Below are 20068 nucleotides of genomic sequence, written 5' to 3'. Positions count from 1 at the left end.
CCTAACTTCACAACCATTTGAATTTAACAGGGTCCTAAGATATTAAATAGAAAAATATATTATGTAAGAAGGGCATTTATATTTTTTCACATCTTTAAGACTATACAACTCTTAAAGATATTTAAAATATCGTTTTGAATTTTGGATATTTCAAATGGCTTTGATCTGTGGTCATTCTACAGATTACCAACAAAGATAAATGGATCTTAAAATTCAGTTTTAAAAAATACAGCTTTCACATATTCATATTTTCGCTTATTCATTCATTGACATATTTATTAAACAGCTACGGTTCACTTATTTTGCTTGATGCAGTAATACCAACAAGTGATGGCAGATTCAGCTCAGTTTTCAATATTTTCTATACTTATATTAGCAATCGCATTTAGTAAGAATTGTTGACCCAAAGAACTTAATACAATTCTTTTTTTCCACAGGAAATTTGCTAATGTTCCTTGTACTTGATCAAGGTATTCGTTGAAGGTTTATTGAGTGCCTATTATATGCCAGATTGTGTGCTAGGTAGGGTTGGAGGCATGTGTTACATGGAGATGAAAGATTCATTCAGAGATGGCATTCCCTGTTTGTAAGGAGTTCACAGTGTGGGAGAGCAGAGAGCTAAGTAAATGAACAATTAAAGGTCACCATGTTAAGTACTATAGAAGGCATGGATAGGGATTATGGGGGGGACCTACCTAGATGCGTGAGGTTAGGAAGGACTTTCCAGGGTAGATGATATCTGAGGTTTAAGGTAAAAATAGGTGAAAGGAGGAAAGGACTTCCCAGGTAGGACAGCATGTGCAGATGTACAGAAAGCATTTGCACGTGGCCACTGCACACAGCTCAGTACATTTGGAGTCTGCATTCACTTGAGTTGGGGAACAGCCCTAGATAAGGCCAGAGGGGAAAGCAGGGGCTGGAATGTTGTGTGGGAAATTACCTTGATATGGTGGTAGCTTTCAAGAACATGGCCAAGCAGCCTATTCCAGCAGTCACAGAATAGAGAGGCTCATAGGCTGAGTTAAGATGCTCGAATCACATTGTTTATCACATCAATTCAAAATGTGCAGCAAGAAATAAGGGGAGAGTTCTGGGATCGGTTAACACTTAGGATCAGGTGCCTATGGAATGGAAGGAGCAAATCTGAATCCTGGGCCATGCGATGTTCATACATGGAGTCCTGTCTCTCTGCTGCATCAGCCTTCCCTGCCAATGGTGTCAGCACAAGGACTAGAGCTGAAGTTACACAAGGGCCCAGAAGGTGGAAGGTGCTTTGTTGGAGATATCTGGATATATATGTCTGCAATAGCTGTGGCTTACCAGAGACCTGCTGAGATGCTGTGTGTGTTTTTTAACGTGTTTCTAGACAGTATATAAATGGGGTCAAAATGCGTGGCCAAATTAAGGATGACATAACTGTCAAGTGGCATAGTTTGTGTCTTACTAATATTTAAGATTTGATAAGATTGGCCCTGGTCAGCCTGGGCAGCACAGCAAGATGCTGTCTCTACAAGAAATTAAAAAAAAAAAAATTAGCCAGGCATGGTAGCATATGCCTTTGGTCCCATCTACTTGGGAGGCTGAGGTGGGAGGATTGCTTGAGCCCAGGAGGTCGAGGCTGCAATGAGTCCTGATTGCACTATTGAACTCTAGGCTGGGTTACAAAGCTGTGAGACCCTGTCTTTCTCTAAAAAAAAAAAAAAAAAGATTGGTTCTTCCGTGACTTTCTGCCTAGGACTAACACTCTTTGGTTTTGTCCTTTTTATCTATGTTCAATGCATGTATGTTCGACTTATTTTGTCTGTCTTGAGCGTGTCTTAGAAGCTTTTGACTCACTATGAGTTTCATCCATGCTATTTGTTTTCTTGTTTTCTATGTAGCAGAATTGAATATACTCAAATTGGATGGCAAATGGACATAATACATAAATCAAACAAGGCTTATATGTGTTAACCAGGAATTTGGACTTGATCCCAGGGACAGTGGGCTAAAACCGTTTTTTTTTTTTTTTTTAAAGCAGAATGATGAGATTTGCATTTTAGGAAGGTCACAGTACAGGCAGATTGCAGAAGGGATCGGAGGAGAGCAAACCTGGAACAGATTGTAGGCCACATGGGAAAAGATAATGGGCTTGATGAGTGTTGGGAGTAGGAACGCTGAGATAGAGACATGTCCATATTGGTTAGGAGGTGATGGCCTGCGGGTGGGTGGTGGGTTACTTGTGCAGATGGGGAATGTAGCAGGAAGGACTTAGAGGGCTGTTGTCAGGAATGCAGTTTTGCACATTGTGTTAATCAGATTGCTGAAGTAGCAGATAAGCTTAGAATCCCAGTGGCTTCTAACAGTGAATCCTAGTTTTTTGGGTATGTTACTCATGCTCAGCATGTTCGCTGCTGCTGTTTCCAGCTGTGACTCTGCTTTGAGCTCTTTGCTCTCTACATCTCTCTTGTGCAGGGTCCTGGGCCAAAGGAGCATGCCCATTTAGGGACATGTCATTCTCATACAGAAGGGGGAAGACTAATTGCTGGCACAAACTTGTTGCAGCGCATTGAAGATGGCTGCAAATTCTTTCCTCCTATTGAGAGGTGGAGTCACTTCCCCCTCCCTTGAGTCTGAACTGACCTTAGTGATTTGTGTGTCCATTGGGATATGGTAGAAGTGACATTCTGTAAATTCTCAGGCCAGATCATAAGAAACCTTGGAGCCTCCATCTGGGCTCTTGGAACATGCCATCTGGGTGTCCAGCTCCCATACTGTGAGGAAGCTCAAGCTGCCCTGTGGTGAGATCCACATGAAGGAGAAGGACATGTGGCTCTTCGTGGACAGCCCTGGCTGAGCTCCCAGCTGACAGGCAGCTCCAGCTTGGTGACAGAGGCATCTTGAAAGTAGGTCATCCAGCCCTGGTTGAGTCACTCTACCTGTGACATGGAGCAGAGTTAAGCTGTTCCTGCCCAGTCCTGTCCAAATTGACATTCGTGAGCAAAATAAATGATTAGTTTTAAGCCACTGAATTTTGGGGTGGTTTGTTACACATCAGTGGATAACTAAACCACTTGGGATACCTCTTAAAACTCCTCTTCTTCCTCAGCTTACATCAGTGGAATGGGGGGATGAGGTGGGAAGTAACTGGATGTGAATGCAGCACACCTTAGCAGGCCTCGGCGGTGTATCGGCCATCTACAGAACACAATAATAACACTCTTCTGTGTGGCAACAAAGGTCTTTATTCTCATAATATTTGTATTATTTTCTCAGTTATTCAGCGAGACCCGCCCTTTCCCTGAGCATCTGGTCAGTCATGATTTCGCAATTCCTCTTTCAGCTCCACCTGGGTCAGTTGACCATTTCAGTTCCTGCTTGCAGTGACTTGGTGATAACTCTTACACTGTTACTTGATTTTCCAATACCCTTGTCTTAAAAGTGCCATAGGGCATATTGTCTTTTTTTTTTTTTTTTTTTTTTTTTTTTTTTTTTTGAGACAGTCTCATTCTGTCATCCGGGCTGGAGTGCAGTGGCATGATCACGGCTCACTGCAGCGTTTACTTCCTGGGCTCAATCCATCCTCCCACCTAATCGTCCCAAGTAGCTGGGAATACAGGCGCCTGCCACCACACCCAGCTAGTCTTTTGTTTTTAGTAGAGATGGGGTTTCGCCTTGTTGCCCAGTCTGGTCTTGAACTCCTGGGCTTAAGCGATCCTTCCTGCCTTGGCCTCCCCAAGTGCTGGAATTACAGGCATGAGCCACCGCACCTGGCCTTTTTACATAATATCAAGTGAAAGTCAATTTTGTAGCTCTCCTTTATCCTCTGTGTTTCCAAACACAAAAGACAGCAAGGATAGCCAAAAGTTAAAAATAACCTCTTCCCTTTAGTCTTGTATTTTCAAATTCTTTTTTTTTTTTTTCTAGATGGCGTGTCACTCTGTCGCCCAGGCTGGAGTGCAGTGGTGCGGTCTCGGCTCACCACAACCTCCGCCTACTGGGTTCAAGTGATTCTCCTGCCTCAGCATCCTGAGTAGCTGGGACTACAGGCGTATGCTACCATGCCCGGCTAATTTTTGTATTTTTAGTAGAGACGGGGGTTTCACCATGCCAGCCAGGCTGGTTTCGAACTCCTGACCTCGTGATCCACCTGTCTCGGCCTCCCAAAGTGCTGGGATTACAGGTGTGAGCCACTGCGCCCAGCCCTGTATTTTCAAATTCTTTACCTCTGCGTTTCCAGCCCTCCTCCATCCAATTTGTTACTAGAACTTTTTAACAATTTCACATTGAATTAAGATGATTTGGAAGAGGAGAAACGAGTCAGAAAAATTAGCAGCATCCGTGATCTGACTCTGGGTACCAGTGGGCTGTTGAGATTTCTGTTCCCCGCTGACTGCAGTGTTGCTGCCTGCCAATGCCCCCTGTTGGGCAGGGCCACCTGTGCTAGTTTAACCTGGGGTCTTTCACTCCTGGACTGCTTCTTGGATGTGAGTTTCAAGTTGAGCAGAGAAGATATGCCTTGCCTGCTGCCATACATTGTAACATCAAGTCAAGAGCTTTAGTTACTTAACAGATTTCTGCTGGCTGCTATTATAGGATGAAACTCCTTTGTTTAGGGACAGCCAGGGCTTCCTTAGCTTTGATCTTTGGGAGTAAGCCTTTTGCTTGACTTCCCTTCTCTTTTGCATGCCTTTGTTTCCATCTCGAAGTGCAAATTTAAAGTGTCCTGTTTGCCTTTATCCACTGGAAGGCAAACACCCTGGACGACATATCAGTGACAGCGCGGTTCTGCTTTGATCGGAGCACCCAGCGCTGCTTGAAGGCGTTTGCATGGTCCATGGCTCATGGACCACGCTCCTAGAAAACGGAAATGCACTTAGGTGAGGAAACAGTTGGCAGAGTGGAGAAACTTGATCCGGGATGTGTGGATGTATTGTTCTTTGGGCTCTTCCGGTCCTTCCTCTTCCTTTGTTTATCTCCTGCCTCGTTCCTCCTCAGAGGTGTGTGGGAATTTCATCATTGGCTCCTTTTACACTGCCAGTGCCTGCTACTGCAGGGGGCTAAATCAATGTTTTTACAGCTAAATTCCGGGTTGAGTCTCCATTGGCTGAGCAGTTCTCCTCCTCCTTTGATTGCTCTGAGGACAATGGTGCTTTAGCTTCCTGCAGGAGGTTGCCCTGTTTGTTTCCATGTTTCCCATGCACCTTCATCCCAGAAGTCTGCCCTGCCACGGTGTTAGTTTATCTTCTCATCTTCCTGAACTGACGTCCTTTCCCCCATTCCCAAAGCTGAAATCAACGGACACTCTGTCCTGAATCAAAGATGTCATTTCTGAAATGTAGAACTCTGCTGAAACATTGGGTGGGCCTGACCCTCCAGGTGAATTCTGCTTCCATTGGCTGTGTGTCTGCAAGGAGGTGGGAGAAGTAGGTGGTAAAGTGGAGGGAAAGCTAGAGCTAAATGAAAATTCTGGAGTTTCTCTTTGTCCAAATATTCTACACAGGTTAGTGAGTTGGCCATAAAGGCCTGTGTTTATTCTTTTCCCCTCAAAGGCAGTGTTTCTCAAGTTTTTTTTTTTTGTTATTGTTTTTCCAAGGAGAATAATTAAATTCAAGTTCATTTTGAGAAGAGAAATGAGCTACTAAGGAATAAGATTTTGTTGTGGGGGGCCAGACACGGTGGCTTACGCCTGTAATCCCAGCACTTTGGGAGGTTGAGGCAGGAGGATCGCTTGAGCTCAGGAGTTTGAGACCAGCCTGGCAACATAGTGAATTCTCGTCTCTACAAAAAATACAAAAATTAGCCCATCATAGTGGTGCATGCCTGTCGTCCCAGCTACTCAGGAGGCTGAATTGGGAGGATTGCTGGAGCCCAGGAAGTCGAGGCTGCAATGAGCCATGATTGCACCACTCCAGCCTGGGTGATAAAGTAAGACCCTGTCTCAAAAAAAAAAAAAAAAAAAAAAGTTGTGGGATAGGCTTGAGCCTTGGAGGGCCACAAACTGTTGTAATGTCTAAGATTTTTTCACCTCCCCATTCCCTGCCAAGATCAGTTTTTGCCCACTAGGGATGATGTGGTTTCTCATGAGGTTACTTGCTGTAAGTATATTTTGGAACTGTAAGAGCACCCTTGCGGCCCAGGCACTTTATGGATGATCACTAAAAGTGCTCCCAGTAACCTTCCAAGGTAGGTGCTCTTATCTCTACCTTACAGACAGGATATTGAAGCATGGGGAATTTGAGTAGCTTGTTCAGGTCACACGCCCTTAACCAGAGGAGCCAGGATTGAAGTTTGGGAAGTTGGACTCTAGAGTCCATTTACTGACTAGGCTGTGCTGGAAGAGTGTAGAGACAAACAAACCGCCTGGACTATTTTCTTTTAGTTTTAAAAAATTGAGATGTAATTCACATGAAACTCACCCTTGAAAAACAATTCAGTAGATTTTAGTATATTCACAAAGTTGTGCAATCATCAGCATTATCTAATTCTAAAACATTTTCAGCACACCAGAAAGAAACCACACACTTGTCAGCATTCACCGTCCGCTCCCTGACACCTCAGCTCCTGGCAACTGCGAATCTACTTTCTGACTCTAGATTTGCCTATTTTAGATACTTTATGTAAATAGCCTCATAGAATACGTGACCTTTAGTTGTTGGCTTCTTTCACTTAACGTAATGTATTCAAGATTCATCCATGTTGTAACATGCATCAGTAGTTAATTCCTTTTTGTGGTTGAATAATAGTCCTTTGTATAGATATATACATTTTATTTATCTGTTCATCTATTGATGGACATTTGGGTTGTTTCTACCTTTTGGCTATTGTGAATAATGCTGCTGTGAACATTTGCATACAAGCTTTATGTGTGGGCATATTGTTTTTTCCTGAATGATGAAAAATGGCCCTGAAAGTATTTTTTTAGTTGTATATATTTGTGGGGTACAACATATGATGTGGTTTTTTCTTTGAGACCAAGAAAAAAACAAAAAAACCCAAAACCTTTAGTCACCATGACGTACAGTAGATCTTCAGAACTTATTCATGGAAGGATTTTAAGCAGAGAAATAGTGCAACTTTTTTTTTTTTTTTTTTTTTTTTTTTTTTTGCGATGGAGTCTCGCTCTGTCGCCCAGGCTGGAGTGCAGTGGTACGATCTTGGCTCCCTGCAAGTTCCGCCTCCCGGGTTCATGCCATTCTCCTGCCTCAGCCTCCTGAGTAGTTGGGACTACAGGCGCCTGTCACCACGCCTGGCTAATTTTTTGTATTTTTAGTAGAGACAGGGTTTCACCGTTAACCAGGATGGTCTTGATTTCCTGACCTCGTGGTCCACCCGCCTCGGCCTCCCAAAGTGTTGGGATTACAGGCGTGAGCCACTGCTCCAGGCCAAGGAATAGTGCAACATTTTTAAAGGACTAATAACATTACCCTGGTGACTACGCGAAGAACGTCTTGGGGACAGCCAAAATGAATGAAGGGAGCTTGACGAGGTCATTCAAGTATGATGATGGAGGGAGGTGACCAAAAAACAGGATGTAGAAACATAAGCCAACTGTCCACTTATTGATGCTGACTAAATCTTATTAGCTGAACAAGTGGAACAATAACAACAATTAAAAAAACCAAAATCAAAACAAAGAAGCAGAAAAAAAAGAAATAAATTGTCCTTACTAGTTTTGTTGTATATTAACTTTTAATGGAGGTATAATTTATATAAAATAAAATGCACAGATTTTAGAAGCACAGTTCTATGTGTTTGGATGAATTTATACACCTAGGGTAACTGCTTAGGTAATTAAGACGTGAAACATTACCATCACCCCAATACGTTTGTCTTGCACCCCTTTCTATTCAATTCTTTCTACTTGGGCCACTAATCTTTTTGACATGGTAAATTAGTTTCTCCTGTTCTAGGAATTCATAGAAATGGAATTATACAGCATGTATCCTTTGGCGTCTTTTTTTTCTGCTCAACATAATGTTTTTGAAATCCATCCATGTTGTGTATATCTCAAGTTTGTTTCTTACTGCTGAAAAGTATTCTTTTGTATGAGAATCATCATAAACCATTACAATATGTGACCTTTTGTGTCTGACGTCTCTATTTTGTAGAGATGAGGAACCAAAAGAATTAAAATGGAAGCTTGGAGAATGAACTTGGGATTCTGAAGTGTCTAGAAGCAGTATATGTTCAGATCTTGGCAGCAGCCAAAATGAACTATTTTGGGGCCACTGGAGTGGTCTATAGGGTCCCTGCCACTGGGGCCTAAGTGGAGTTGGAATGAGGGTGCCTGATGATCTGTGTAAACTCTAGGATGGGCCTCATTTGGGGATGTGGGTAGTGTGTCCATATTTCCCTGAGAAGGATTGGTCTTGACTCTACCCTCAGATTTTTTTTTTTTTTTTTAGATAGGGCCTCACTCTGTTGCCCAGGCTGGCGTGTAGTGGCATGATCACAGCTCACTGCAGCCTCAACTTCCCAGGCTCAAGTGATCCTCCCACCTCAGCCTCCTGAGTAGCAGGGACTACAGGTGCCCATCAGCACACCTGGCTATTTTTTGTAGTTTTTCGTAGAGACAGGGTTTTGCCATGTTGCCCAGGTTGGTCTTGAATTCCTGATCCTTCTGCCTCAGCCCCGCAAAGTGCTGGGATTACAGGAGTGAGCCACCGCACCCAGCCTCATTCTCACATATTTGCTGTTGTTGAGCTTCTTGTTTTTGCCAAATATGCTTGCATTTGATTTTCTTGAGTTTTGCTCCAAGGTTTTTGAGCCAAACCTACAGTACTTTTGGATCTATTTCCATTTTGGAGACCATATCTTTCTGAAGGCTGGGGTTTGGGTATGCGTTCTTATTGAACAAGTTCGGATCTTCCAGTTGTTTCTCAGTGAACGTAGTTTGTTTCTTTTGTGAAGGCCTCTGGGGCTTGCCTTTGGGAAGATCCTCTGAGTCAAATCTAGATGTGTTCTTATGTTCAGGTCCAGTTGTCTTAGGTATGTATTGGGGAGTAGAATTACTGCATCGTATGTTAACTCTATGTTTAACTCTTTGAGGAACTCCCAAACTCTTCCAAGGCAGCTGCAGCACTTTAATTTCTACCAGCAATGTGTTAGAGTTCCAGTTTTTCCTTGTCCTTCTTGGTATCTTTTTTGATTCCAGCCATCCTAGTGGGTATGACGTTGTATCTCACTGTGGTTTCGAGACGCATTTCCTTAGTGATTGATGTTGTTGAGCAGCGTTTCTTGTGCTTATTGGGCATTTGTATATTGTATATTTTCTTTTCTTTTTTTTTTTTTTTAAGATGGAGTCTCACTCTGTCGCCCAGGCTGGCGTGCAGTGGCGCAATCTCGGCTCACTGCAAGCTCCGCCTCCGGGGTTCACACCATTCTCCTGCCTCAGCATCCCTAGTAGCTGGGACTACAGGTGCCTGCCACCGTGCCTGGCTAATTTTTTTTTTTTTTTTTTTGTATTTTTAGCAGAGACGGGGTTTCACCGTGTTAGCCAGGATGGTCTCGATTTCCTGACCTCGTGATCTGCCCCCCTCAGCCTCCCGAAGTGCTTGGGATTACAGGCCTGAGCCACTGTGCCCGGCCGGGCGTTTGTATATTTTCTTTGGAGAAATAATGTTTACATCCTTTGCCCATTTTTAAATTGGATTGTCTTTTTATTGTTGAGTTGTAGGAGTTCTTATATGATTTGCCAATACTTTCTCCTATTTTTTTTTGTGTTGTCTTTGCATTTTCTTGATATCTTTTGAAGCACAAAAATGTTTGATGAAGTCCAATTTATCTATTTCTTCTTTTGTTGCTTGTAATTTTGGTGTCTTATCTAAGAAGCCGTTGGTTGATCAAAAGTCATGACAATTTATGCCTGTGTTTTCTTCTCTGAATTTTGTAGTTTTAGCTCTTATATTGAGGTCTTTGATCCAGTTTGAGTTAATTTTTGTACATGGTTTGCATGGTGTGAGGAAGAGGTTTATCTTCTTTTTTTTTTTGAGACAGAGTCTCGCTCTGTCGCCCAGGCTGGACTGCAATGGTGCAATCTCAACTCACCACAACCTCCACCTCTTGGGCGGGATTGCAGGCGTGAGCCACCAAGCCTGGCCGATTTCTCGTTTTTCTTTATTTTTTTTGTTTTGAGACGGAGTCTCGCTCTGTCGTCCAGGCTGGAGTGCAGTGGTGCGATCTTGGCTCACTGCAAGCTCTGCCTCCCGGGTTCACGCCATTCTCCTGCCTCAGCCTGCCGAGTAGCTGGGACTACAGGCACCCGCCACTGCGCCCAGCTAATTTTTTGTATTTTTAGTAGAGACGGGGTTTCACTGTGGTCTCGATCTCCTGACCTCGTGATCTGCCCGCCTCGGCCTCCCAAAGTGCTGGGATTACAGGCGTGAGCCACCACGCCCGGCCTTCTCCTTTTTCTAAAAGAGGTCTTTAACACTTCCCTATCTGTGGTTTTTTTCTTTTTCTGTATCAATTTAATGCAAATCTGAGTCTTTTAAAGTTTAATAGGTTTTTTTTGAGACTGTCGCCAGGCTGGAGTGCCCAGGCTGGAGTGCCAGGCTGGAGTGTTGGCTCACTGCAACCTCTGCCTCCTGGGTTCAAGCAATTCTCCTAGCTTCAGCCTCCTGAGCAGCTGGGATTACAGGCGCCTGCTCCCACCTAGCTAAATTTTGTATTTTTTTTTTTTTTTTTTTTTTTTTTTTGAGACAGTTTTGCTCTCATTGCCCAGGCTGGAGTGCAATGGTGTGATCTCGGCTCACTGCAACCTCCGCCTCCCGGGTTCAAGTGGTTCTCTTGCCTTAGCCTCCTGAGTAGCTGGGATTACAGGCACCCGCCACCACACCCAGCTAATTTTTTGTATTTTTTAGTAGAGACAGGGTTTCACTATGTTGGCCAGGCTGGTCTCGAGCTCCTGACCTCAGGCAATCCACCTGCCTTGGCCTCCCAAAGGGCTGGGGTTACAGGCGTGAGACACCGCGCCCAACCAATTTTTGTATTTTTAGTAGAGATGGGGTTTCACCATGTTGGTCAGGCTGGTCTCGAATTCCTGGTGGTCTACCTGCCTCGGCTTCCCAAAGTGTTGGGATTACAGGCATGAGCCACCATGCCCGGCCTATATTCATTCTTTTACACATCAGTATGTAGTTGTACCAGTACCATTCATTGAAAAGATTATTATTTCCTTATTGAGTTGTGTTGGCACCCTTGTCCAAATTCAGTTGTCCATGAATCTGTGTTTATTTCTATACTGTCAGCTCTGTTCTCTTGGTCTATATGTGTTAGTCTGTTTTCACACTGCTAGAAAGAACTGCCCAAGACTGGGTAATTTTTAAAGGAAAGAGGTTTAATTGACTCACAGTTCTTCATGGCCAGAGAAGCCTCAGGAAATTTACCATCATGGCAGAAGGCAAAGGGGTAAGCAAGGTATGTCTTACATGGTGGCAGGCGAGAGACAGAGGCAGAGAGGAAACTACCAAACACTTTACTGATTGATTGATTGAGACAGAGTCTTGCTCTGTCACCCAGGCTGAAGTGCAATGGCATGATCTCGGCTCACTGCAACCTCCAACTCGGGGGTTTAAGCAATTCTCCTGCCTCAGTCTCCTGAATAGCTGGGATTATGGGCACCCACCACAACGCCTGGATAATTTTGTATTTTTAGTAGAGACGGGGTTTTACCATGTTGCCCAGGCTGGTCATGAACTCCTGAGCTCAGGTGATTCGCCCACCTCGGCCTCCCAAAATGCTGGGATTACAGGCATGAACCACCGCGCCTGGCCCAAACACTTCAAAAGTATCAGATCTCATGAGAACTATCATGAGAACAGCATGGGGGAAACCTCCCCCAGGATCCTGTCACCTCCCACCAGGTCCCTCCCTTGACACATGGGGATTACAGTTCGAGATGAGATTTGGGTGGGGACCCAGCCAAACCATATCTCTATATGTCTATGCTTATGCCAGTTGGACGTTGACTTTTGAAACCCAGGTTGCTTGGATGAGCAAGGACCTTGGGGGCAGAAGTGGCATGTCTTGCTGGAATACCCCTTTCCTCTATAGGTTCAAGATTTATCCCACACTTGGCCTAGAAGTTCACTATTATCTAGTCAGTTCTTCCAGACTTCTAAGGTAATGCTTTATTCATTTATTTTATCCAGCATTTAAAAAATAGTTTTAGGAGGAGTTAGTTCTAAAATCCTAGCCCACCAATATCTAAAATAGAATTCAAGCCAAGTGTGGTGGCCCCAGCCTGTTGTCCCAGCTACTCGGGAGGCTGAAGCGGGAGAATTACTCAAGGCCAGGAGTTCAAGACCAGCCTGGGTGATAGAGCGAGTACTCATCTCAAAAAATAAATAAATACAAATAAATAAAAATGGAATAAAAAATTATTTATGTATAATTATGAAATTCAGGGCAGTGTGTCCCTGAGAAGGTATCTTTAGGAAGTAGAGGAATCATTCGTGGCATCTTAGAAAAAGACTGTGCTGCTCACTGCTGCTTTTAAAGCCACATTTGTGACGGCTAATAAAAGCAGCTGTCGGTAATTGAGTACTTTATTGCAGTCAATCTAAGCTTTCTACTGGGGGCATTACGTATACTCTTTGATCTCATGAACACAACCAACCTTTAAATTATATTTATTTATTTATTTTTTGAGACGGAGTCTTGCTCTGTCACCCAGGCTGGAGTGCAGTGGTGCGATCTCGGCTCACTGCAACCTCTGCCTCCTGGGTTCAAGCGATCCTCCTGCCTCAGTCCCCCAAGTAGCTGGGACTATAGGCGTGTGACACCACACCTGGCTAATTTTTGTATTTTTAGTAGAGTATTCTTGTTTTACAAATTAGGACGCTGTGAGGGTCAGAAGCTTGCCCGAGGACAGACAGTGATGATTAGTTGCCTTTGACTCGGCCTCAGACCCCTGACTGCAGCGCCGGGCTCTTCACCTCATAGGCTGTCTTCTCCATGGGAACCCTCAGAGAGAGTATGGGTGTTCCAGGCCCCAGTGTCACAGTCTTCTGTAGTAAGAACTGGAAGGCTAAGCAGGGTGTTTTGCCTGCTCTCTTTCTCCCTGTCCCCCTTGTGGTAGGAACGTGAACCTCCTTACAGGGAGTAAATGTCTGGAGAGTCTTTTTGGATTGTTCTCACAGTTCGAGTGCAGGAACCACAGGGGAAGCATGTTTTAAATCCTGATTCCTGGACTTCAACTCCAGAAAGTCCAGTGCACCAGATAGGGAGGGAGTCATGCTCGGGACTCTGAAGGTCTCATGTGCTCCCTGGGAGGTCAGTTGCTCTTGGTCTTGGACCACACTTTGAGAAAAGCGGGTCCACAGGTTACATTGAAAGTAACTGGGTATTGTGGACTTGGTGTTCTCTCCTCTTCTCTGTTTTTAAAGGGCAGCATGGTGTTTTTCCAGAGTCTGGGGAATGTCCCTTTATCTTTTAATTCCTTAAAAAAGGTGGAGACTTCAGTTACTTTTAAATGAGAGAGTTATATTTAGTGTTTTGTAAGCACTGTTGTCAGGTAGAGATGAGAATGCTGAATTCAAAACAACTCTGATATTAGTAAAATGTAATATCCAGTAATTTGTTATTAATGACTGTAATTTAGTGGTAGGAGCCTCAAGGGAAAAATAAAGTATGTGGTTATTTTAGAGAAGAAAAATCTCAACCTGTCTTTTCTCACCTCCTCCCTCTCCTGCTTTTTCTCAGATTGTCAAGTGGTCAGACTGTTGTTTGCCATTAGCTTGCAGACCTGGGGATCCTTATTGGCTAATTGCTGAAGCAAGTGTGGACAACTTCAGCAAGCTTGGGGTGGCGTTCATGGAAGATAGACTCCACATGGATAATGGACTGGTACCCCAAAAGATTGTGTGTGAGTAACTTTAGAAAATGTTTTTATTGGCCAGGCATAGTGGCTCATGCCTAATCCCAGCACTTTGGAAGGCCGAGGCAGGAGGATCACTTGGAGCCCAGGAGTTCGAGACCAGCCTGAGCAGCATAGACCCCTATCTCCAAAAAAACAAACAAAAAAATTAGCTGGGTGTGGTGGTGCATGCCTGTGGTCCCGGCTACTTGGGAGGCTGAGATGGGAGGATCACTTGAGCTGGGAGGTTGAGGCTACAGTGAGCCATGATCACGCCACTGCATTCCCATGTGGGTGACAAAGTGAGACCCTGTTTTTATCATAGTGGGACACTGTAAGTTATTAGCTTAAGGACTGTTGAGCACTCTTACTGGTATGACATAAGGGCTATGCTTAGTTTCAGTTTAATTCAGTCCACAGGTTTGATTTTACTGTAATAATATACAATTCATGCATGTGTCAAGATTTTTTTGGGGGGCTGCAGGGTACATTTTCAGTGCTTATTAAATTTCTTAAACAAGAATGTTTCATGACTGCATTGCTCATGAGGTGGCATTCAGATTTGGAACCCATATAATATTTATTTCACATAGTTTAATACAGTATAACTAGTGTCTAGACTACAATTCTAATTGAGTGGGAAGCATAGCTAGTGTTACTATGAAGTTCTAAATCAAACTGCTTTTTACTTAAAATATATGTATCACAATTTCTTGGGACAAATCGTTTATCAGGAAACGCACAAACTGTTCTTCCTTAATTAGACTTAAAAGCAGGCTTTTTATGTCTATGAATGTCTTCTTTCATCTCATGGGCAAATAAATGTCCCTTATCAGCTTCGGAAGTTTATGTAAATCCCTTAATATCCAGAATCACCTCGTACATGTCTCTAATACCATGTCCGACATGTAGGAAGTGCCCAATAAATGTTTTTGAATTAGTGATTGTCAACTTATGTTCCAGTCCTGAGACAAGATACTGGGAAGAGTCTTCTCCCATTGATCCTATGGCATGTCCTGAGAGTGACATTTCACTGGGGCGTGCTGGGTAGACTCTAGATATGTGTCCTTTTTATTGCTCAGTTTCATTATTGTAAATGAGAATAACACCCAAGAAATAGAATCTGTAAGTAAGGAGGCAAAGGCACCTCTCTGAATCTCACTTTCTTCACCATTCCGTAAGAGGGTCTTAGGTTCTCCGATAGGTATAAAAGATGTTGGGCAAACTGCTGATTTCACTTGGGGTCTTCAGGTGGGAACAGTTAGTGTTTCCAAAGGATGCACCCGAGTTGAGGGGGGATGCAGGTGGGAGCCATGCCAGAGGCTGTCCTGGAATGTAAGTCCCAGAATGCAGAGAGGGTGATGAGATTCTTGAGATGAGCTACGTGTCACACAAGAAGTGTTGATTAATTTTCTGTCTCTCTCTCCTGTTCGTGCCTTAGCGGTGCACTTGCAGGACTCCACTCTGAAGGAAGTTAAGGATCAGGCCTCAAACAAGCAAGCCCAGATCCTGGAGCCGAAGCCTGAACCTTCTCTTGAGATTAAGCCTGAGCAGGACGGTATGGAGCATGTTGGCAGAGATGACCCAAAGGCTCTTGGTGAAGAACCCAAACAAAGGAGAGGCAGTGCCTCTGGGAGTGAGCCTGCTGGGGACAGTGACAGGGGAGGGGGCCCCGTTGAGCATTATCACCTCCATCTGTCTAGTTGCCACGAGTGTCTGGAACTTGAGAACAGCACCATTGAGTCAGTCAAGTTTGCATCTGCCGAGAACATTCCAGACCTTCCCTACGATTATAGCAGCAGTTTGGAGAGTGTTGCTGATGAGACCTCCCCTGAAAGAGAAGGGAGGAGAGTCAACCTCACGGGAAAGGCACCCAACATCCTCCTCTATGTGGGCTCCGACTCCCAGGAAGCCCTCGGCCGGTTCCACAAGGTCCGGTCCGTGCTGGCCGACTGTGTGGACATTGACAGTTACATTCTCTACCACCTGCTGGAGGACAGTGCTCTCAGAGACCCGTGGATGGACAACTGTCTGCTGTTGGTCATTGCTACCAGGGAGTCCATTCCCGAAGACCTGTTCCAGAAGTTCATGGCCTATCTTTCTCAAGGAGGGAAGGTGTTGGGCCTGTCTTCATCCTTCACCTTTGGTGGCTTTCAGGTGACAAGCAAGGGTGCACTGCAGAAGACAGTCCAGAACTTGGTTTTCTCCAAGGCTGACCAGAGCGAGGTGAAGCTCAGCGTCTTGAGCAGTGGCTGCAGGTACCAGGAAGGCCCCGTCCGGCTCAGCCCCGGCAGGCTCCAGGGCCACCTGGAGAATGAGGACAAGGACAGGATGATTGTGCATGTGCCTTTTGGAACTCGCGGGGGAGAAGCTGTTCTTTGCCAGGTACTCAGGGCAGCATGGATTTGGTGATCTTTGGGTATCTGTGAGTATCTTTGAGAGGGAATATGTCTTTTAAAACTACACGCTTAAAAAGTTTCAGGAGTTCGTGTGCTGCGGGCTGTTTTTGACTATTGGCTGGGAGCTTTTGCTGATAGTGAGCAGAAAGTTTAGTTTAGTTCAGGGCTTTCTTGAATACCCTGATTAACCAAAAGACTTGTGATGGGGAGGAACAAGGCAACTGTCAGGGTTAAATGAGCTTGCTGGTTAACTGAGGCTTAGTCAGAAAATTCTCGTTTTGTTCTTTACTAGTAATGATCTTTCTCAAATACATCAGTCTGCTTTCTTGCCTTAGAGCACACCTTGGTTAATATAATTGAGCCTTTATTTAAGGTAGGAAGTTGAAACCATCAGGGTAGTGATTCTAGATGTCAGTGACCACTGCAATGAAATACTGCAGTTGATTGCCAAGATAGTTGGTGTTAAAAACATCTTCAGGTTCGTAATTCCTTTCTTATGTTTTGTCACTCTTCCAAGTGCTGAAGAAAAACTTCAAATAAGAGAATATTGAAGCTACTTAGATTTGTGGCATACTAATACATAGGTAGGGGAAAAATGGAAAGAGGATGAAAGGAAAATGCTGGTTTCTTTTTCTTGCTTAGATCCTTTGGCTCATCTTCTTTTTCCTTTTAGCTGTTTGTTTGTTTAAGCAAACGGTAGCAGATAAACTATTTCAGAATTCCTTATCATTGACTCCAAATCTTTTAATCCTTAGGGGAAAAGGTTTTCATTAGAGTTAGATGAACATTCACTTGCCCTAAGGGATTTGGTGCTCTAATGAGAAAACTACGCAGATGTAGATGTTTTGTCCAGGAGAGTTCCCAAGATAAGTGTAATCGATTATAGGGATCTTTTTATTGAGTTAGAGAATTGTTTCCTTTTTTGTTCTGTTTTCATTTTGTAATGCCTTGTCTTTTTCCAGTTCTCCTGGAAGCTAAGTCTCTTGAATTTTCTGGCCAAACATTTTTTTCCAAGGAGTATATATTTGTTTCTTTACTATTCTAAAGCTGACTCGCTTGTTCTTAAGATAATACTCAAGCAGAGATGCTTAAAATTAAGGAATTTGGACATTAGGACAGATGAATACGTACAGCCCAAGCAGGTTTCCTGCAGTGCTGCAGACCACATGAATTAGCTTTTGGAGGCGTAATAAATGTTCCTCTTATCTTTTTCTCTGCAAATATCGTAACTATAGTAACTGCATATTCTCAGAAAATCCACTTAAAAACCCGACTTCCTAGAGCCATATTTCAGTTTTGAAGAGTGAATTTTACCACCCCTGAGCACAGACTTGTACTAGAAAATTGATTTGGCACTGTTGTGATCCATTTCTCCGAGTTACATAGCAAATCTGCTTGCTGCACCATTTAAATTGACCCCATTACTATCATAAAATTTGATACTGCAGTGCATTGCCCTAGAAAAAAAAGGCAATATGATGCAGCTTCACAAATCAGATTCAGAGGATTAGAATGTCATTTTTGATTTTAAATGACTTCCAGTCTTCTGTGTGACAGGGTCACTGTTTTCTCCACAGGCCTGTGTCTCTGTGATACCTTACTGAGATCAAAAAATAAATATTATCACAGGCTGGTTAGTTTCCTCTTTCTCTGTTCAATTTCATAGTCTTCACCTTTGTAATAAATCTAGTAATGATGTAACCCAATAAGAGGAGGTAAAGTATTTCAAGGGCAGAACACAGCTGCACCCTAGGCACTGGTGTCCCAGCCAAGTAAGCTGCAGATTTGATGCCTTTGCCATTCATAATAATAAAGAAAGAGAGGAAATGTTTGTATGCTCGCTGTACTGATCAAATTTGCAGGGAAAACTTAAGGCTGTGGATTAATGCTGACATTTGACTGTCAAGTAGACCAGAAGTTTGCCATGAAGTTGTCCACAGAAAATCTCTAAAATGGATTTTAAAAGATTTTGTTTTCTTGTTTAGCTTAGCACATGGCAGCAGTGGGTCGCCTTTGATGGCAGAGTTTCTCAACTGTGGCACTATTGACATTTTGGGTCAGAGAATTCTTCATGGCGAGGAACAGTCTTGTGCATTTTCGGCTGCCGAATAGCATCCCTGGTCTCTCCCCACTAGATGCCAGTATCACCCTCTCCACGCATTTGTGGCTGGAGACATTTTTTTAGTTCTGGTTTTGGGTCCAACTAAAAAGTCTTATTTTTACAAGAAGCCAAGTTACAGAAATAAACTTGTCATTATGGTAACAAGATTACACCCAGAGAGAGACTCTAGTCCAGTACCTCTGTGGACGAGGAGTACAAATCTACCACCCACACACTCCGGCGTGCCATTTCTCCCTGCTAATTGGGAGCGTAGAACCAGGGGTGGCCTCTTTTCTTGTTTCCGTTGTAGAAGTACCTACATCTTGTAAACCATAAGACAGTGAAGCCAAGCAGTTCTCGGGGTTTCAGCGGCCATCTTCCTCCTTGTCTCCAGGAACTCCGCCCGCTTGTAGCGCCATCCTGTTTTTTGTCCTGGCGTCGTTCTCATGTGAAAATAAGTTCATACAATTCACTGTGTGTGCGTCTTGGCTACTCTGTGTATTCACCCTGACCAGTGAGCCCACATGCATTCAGTCGAGCACCCCTCTCATTCCTTCGGCTCTGGTGGGAACAGAACTTCATTTCTGCCACCTGTAAGGGTTAAACTCTGGGATAGCTGTGTGCTCAAGTGAATTAGACGGGTCCCGCCGCTGTGCTGTTGTCTACACTGGCATGGCTTTGTCCACCGGAGAGGAGAGGTACACATTTAGGGTAGAAGTGCACTGAGTAGGGTACAGTTTTTTTTTTTTTTTTTTTTTTTTTTTTTTTTTTTTTTGAGACAGTTTCATTCTTACTGCCCAGGCTGGAGTGCAATGGCACATCTCGGCTCACTGCAACCTCTGCCTCCCGGGTTCAAGCGATTCTTCTGCCTCAGCCTCCTGAGTAGTTGGGATTACAAGCATGCGCTACCAGGCCTGGCAAATTTTTTTTGTATTTTTAGTAGAGACGGGGTTTCACCATGTCGGTCAGGCTGGTTTCAAACTCCTGACCTCAGATGAGGATACGGATTCTTTAGAGGGTTTTGCTTTCCTGCCTCTTCCCCTCTCCAGGGCTGTCTAGAAACAGGCCCACCTGACCTGTTGCCCCTGATCGGCGTCCTCAGTCTTGGAGGAAGCAGCCAGCCTGCAGCTGACCAGCTGTGGTTTGGGGACCATGTTGGGCCTTGTCCTGCAGACCTTTTCTGATTGGCGTCAACCTTTATTTTTTTGAGCCAGAGTCTCACTCGGTCACCCAGGCTGGAGTGCACTGGCATGATCTCAGCTCATTGCAACCTCTGCCTCCCAGGTTCAAGTGATTCTTGTGCCTCAGCCTCTCAAGTAACTGGGATTACAGGCGTGCGTCACCACGCCTGGCTAATTTTTGCATTTTTAGTGGCCATGGTGTTTCGCCATGTTGGCCAGGCTGATCTGAAACTACTGGCCTCAAGTGATCCTCCCGCCTCGGCCTGCCAAAGTGCTGGGATTATAGGCGTGAGCCACCACACCCAGCCAGGCCTCAACTTTTAACATTTGGTTAGTATATTTGGCTTGGTTAAGGTGGGAATTGAGAGATTTTAAGTCGCCTGAAAGCTGGTACTATGCTTTTTATTTTCATAATACTTCTATAATATCAGGCTAGAAGCTTTGCATACAGTAGGCAAAGCTGAAACAAAATACGGCAGACGAGCTCAGTTTGCTTTTCTGGGTACTCAGTGTTCTGGCAACGTCGAGGCTCCAATGCTCATTTAAA

General features: G+C 44.1%; 1 protein-coding gene across 4 annotated transcripts in view; it reads left to right on the top strand.

The window, feature by feature from the left end:
* HLCS (holocarboxylase synthetase) overlaps window positions 1–20068 on the top strand; it is a 241156-nt gene that overhangs the window by 38971 nt on the left and 182117 nt on the right. For all 4 annotated transcript variants that reach the window (XM_030806312.1, XM_012501910.2, XM_030806310.1 and 1 more), the window contains exons 3-4: window positions 13687–13849; window positions 15282–16225. In XM_030806312.1, coding sequence (XP_030662172.1) covers window positions 13798–13849; window positions 15282–16225 — 996 coding nt within the window. In that variant the 5' untranslated portion in view covers window positions 13687–13797. The remainder of the gene's footprint in view (window positions 1–13686; window positions 13850–15281; window positions 16226–20068) is intronic.

This window comes from Nomascus leucogenys, chromosome 25, assembly GCF_006542625.1.
Source record: "Nomascus leucogenys isolate Asia chromosome 25, Asia_NLE_v1, whole genome shotgun sequence".
In the NCBI taxonomy this organism is placed as follows: domain Eukaryota; kingdom Metazoa; phylum Chordata; class Mammalia; order Primates; family Hylobatidae; genus Nomascus; species Nomascus leucogenys.
The sequence above is the reverse complement of the archived record's forward strand: the minus strand, read 5'-3'. Positions and strand labels throughout refer to the sequence as shown.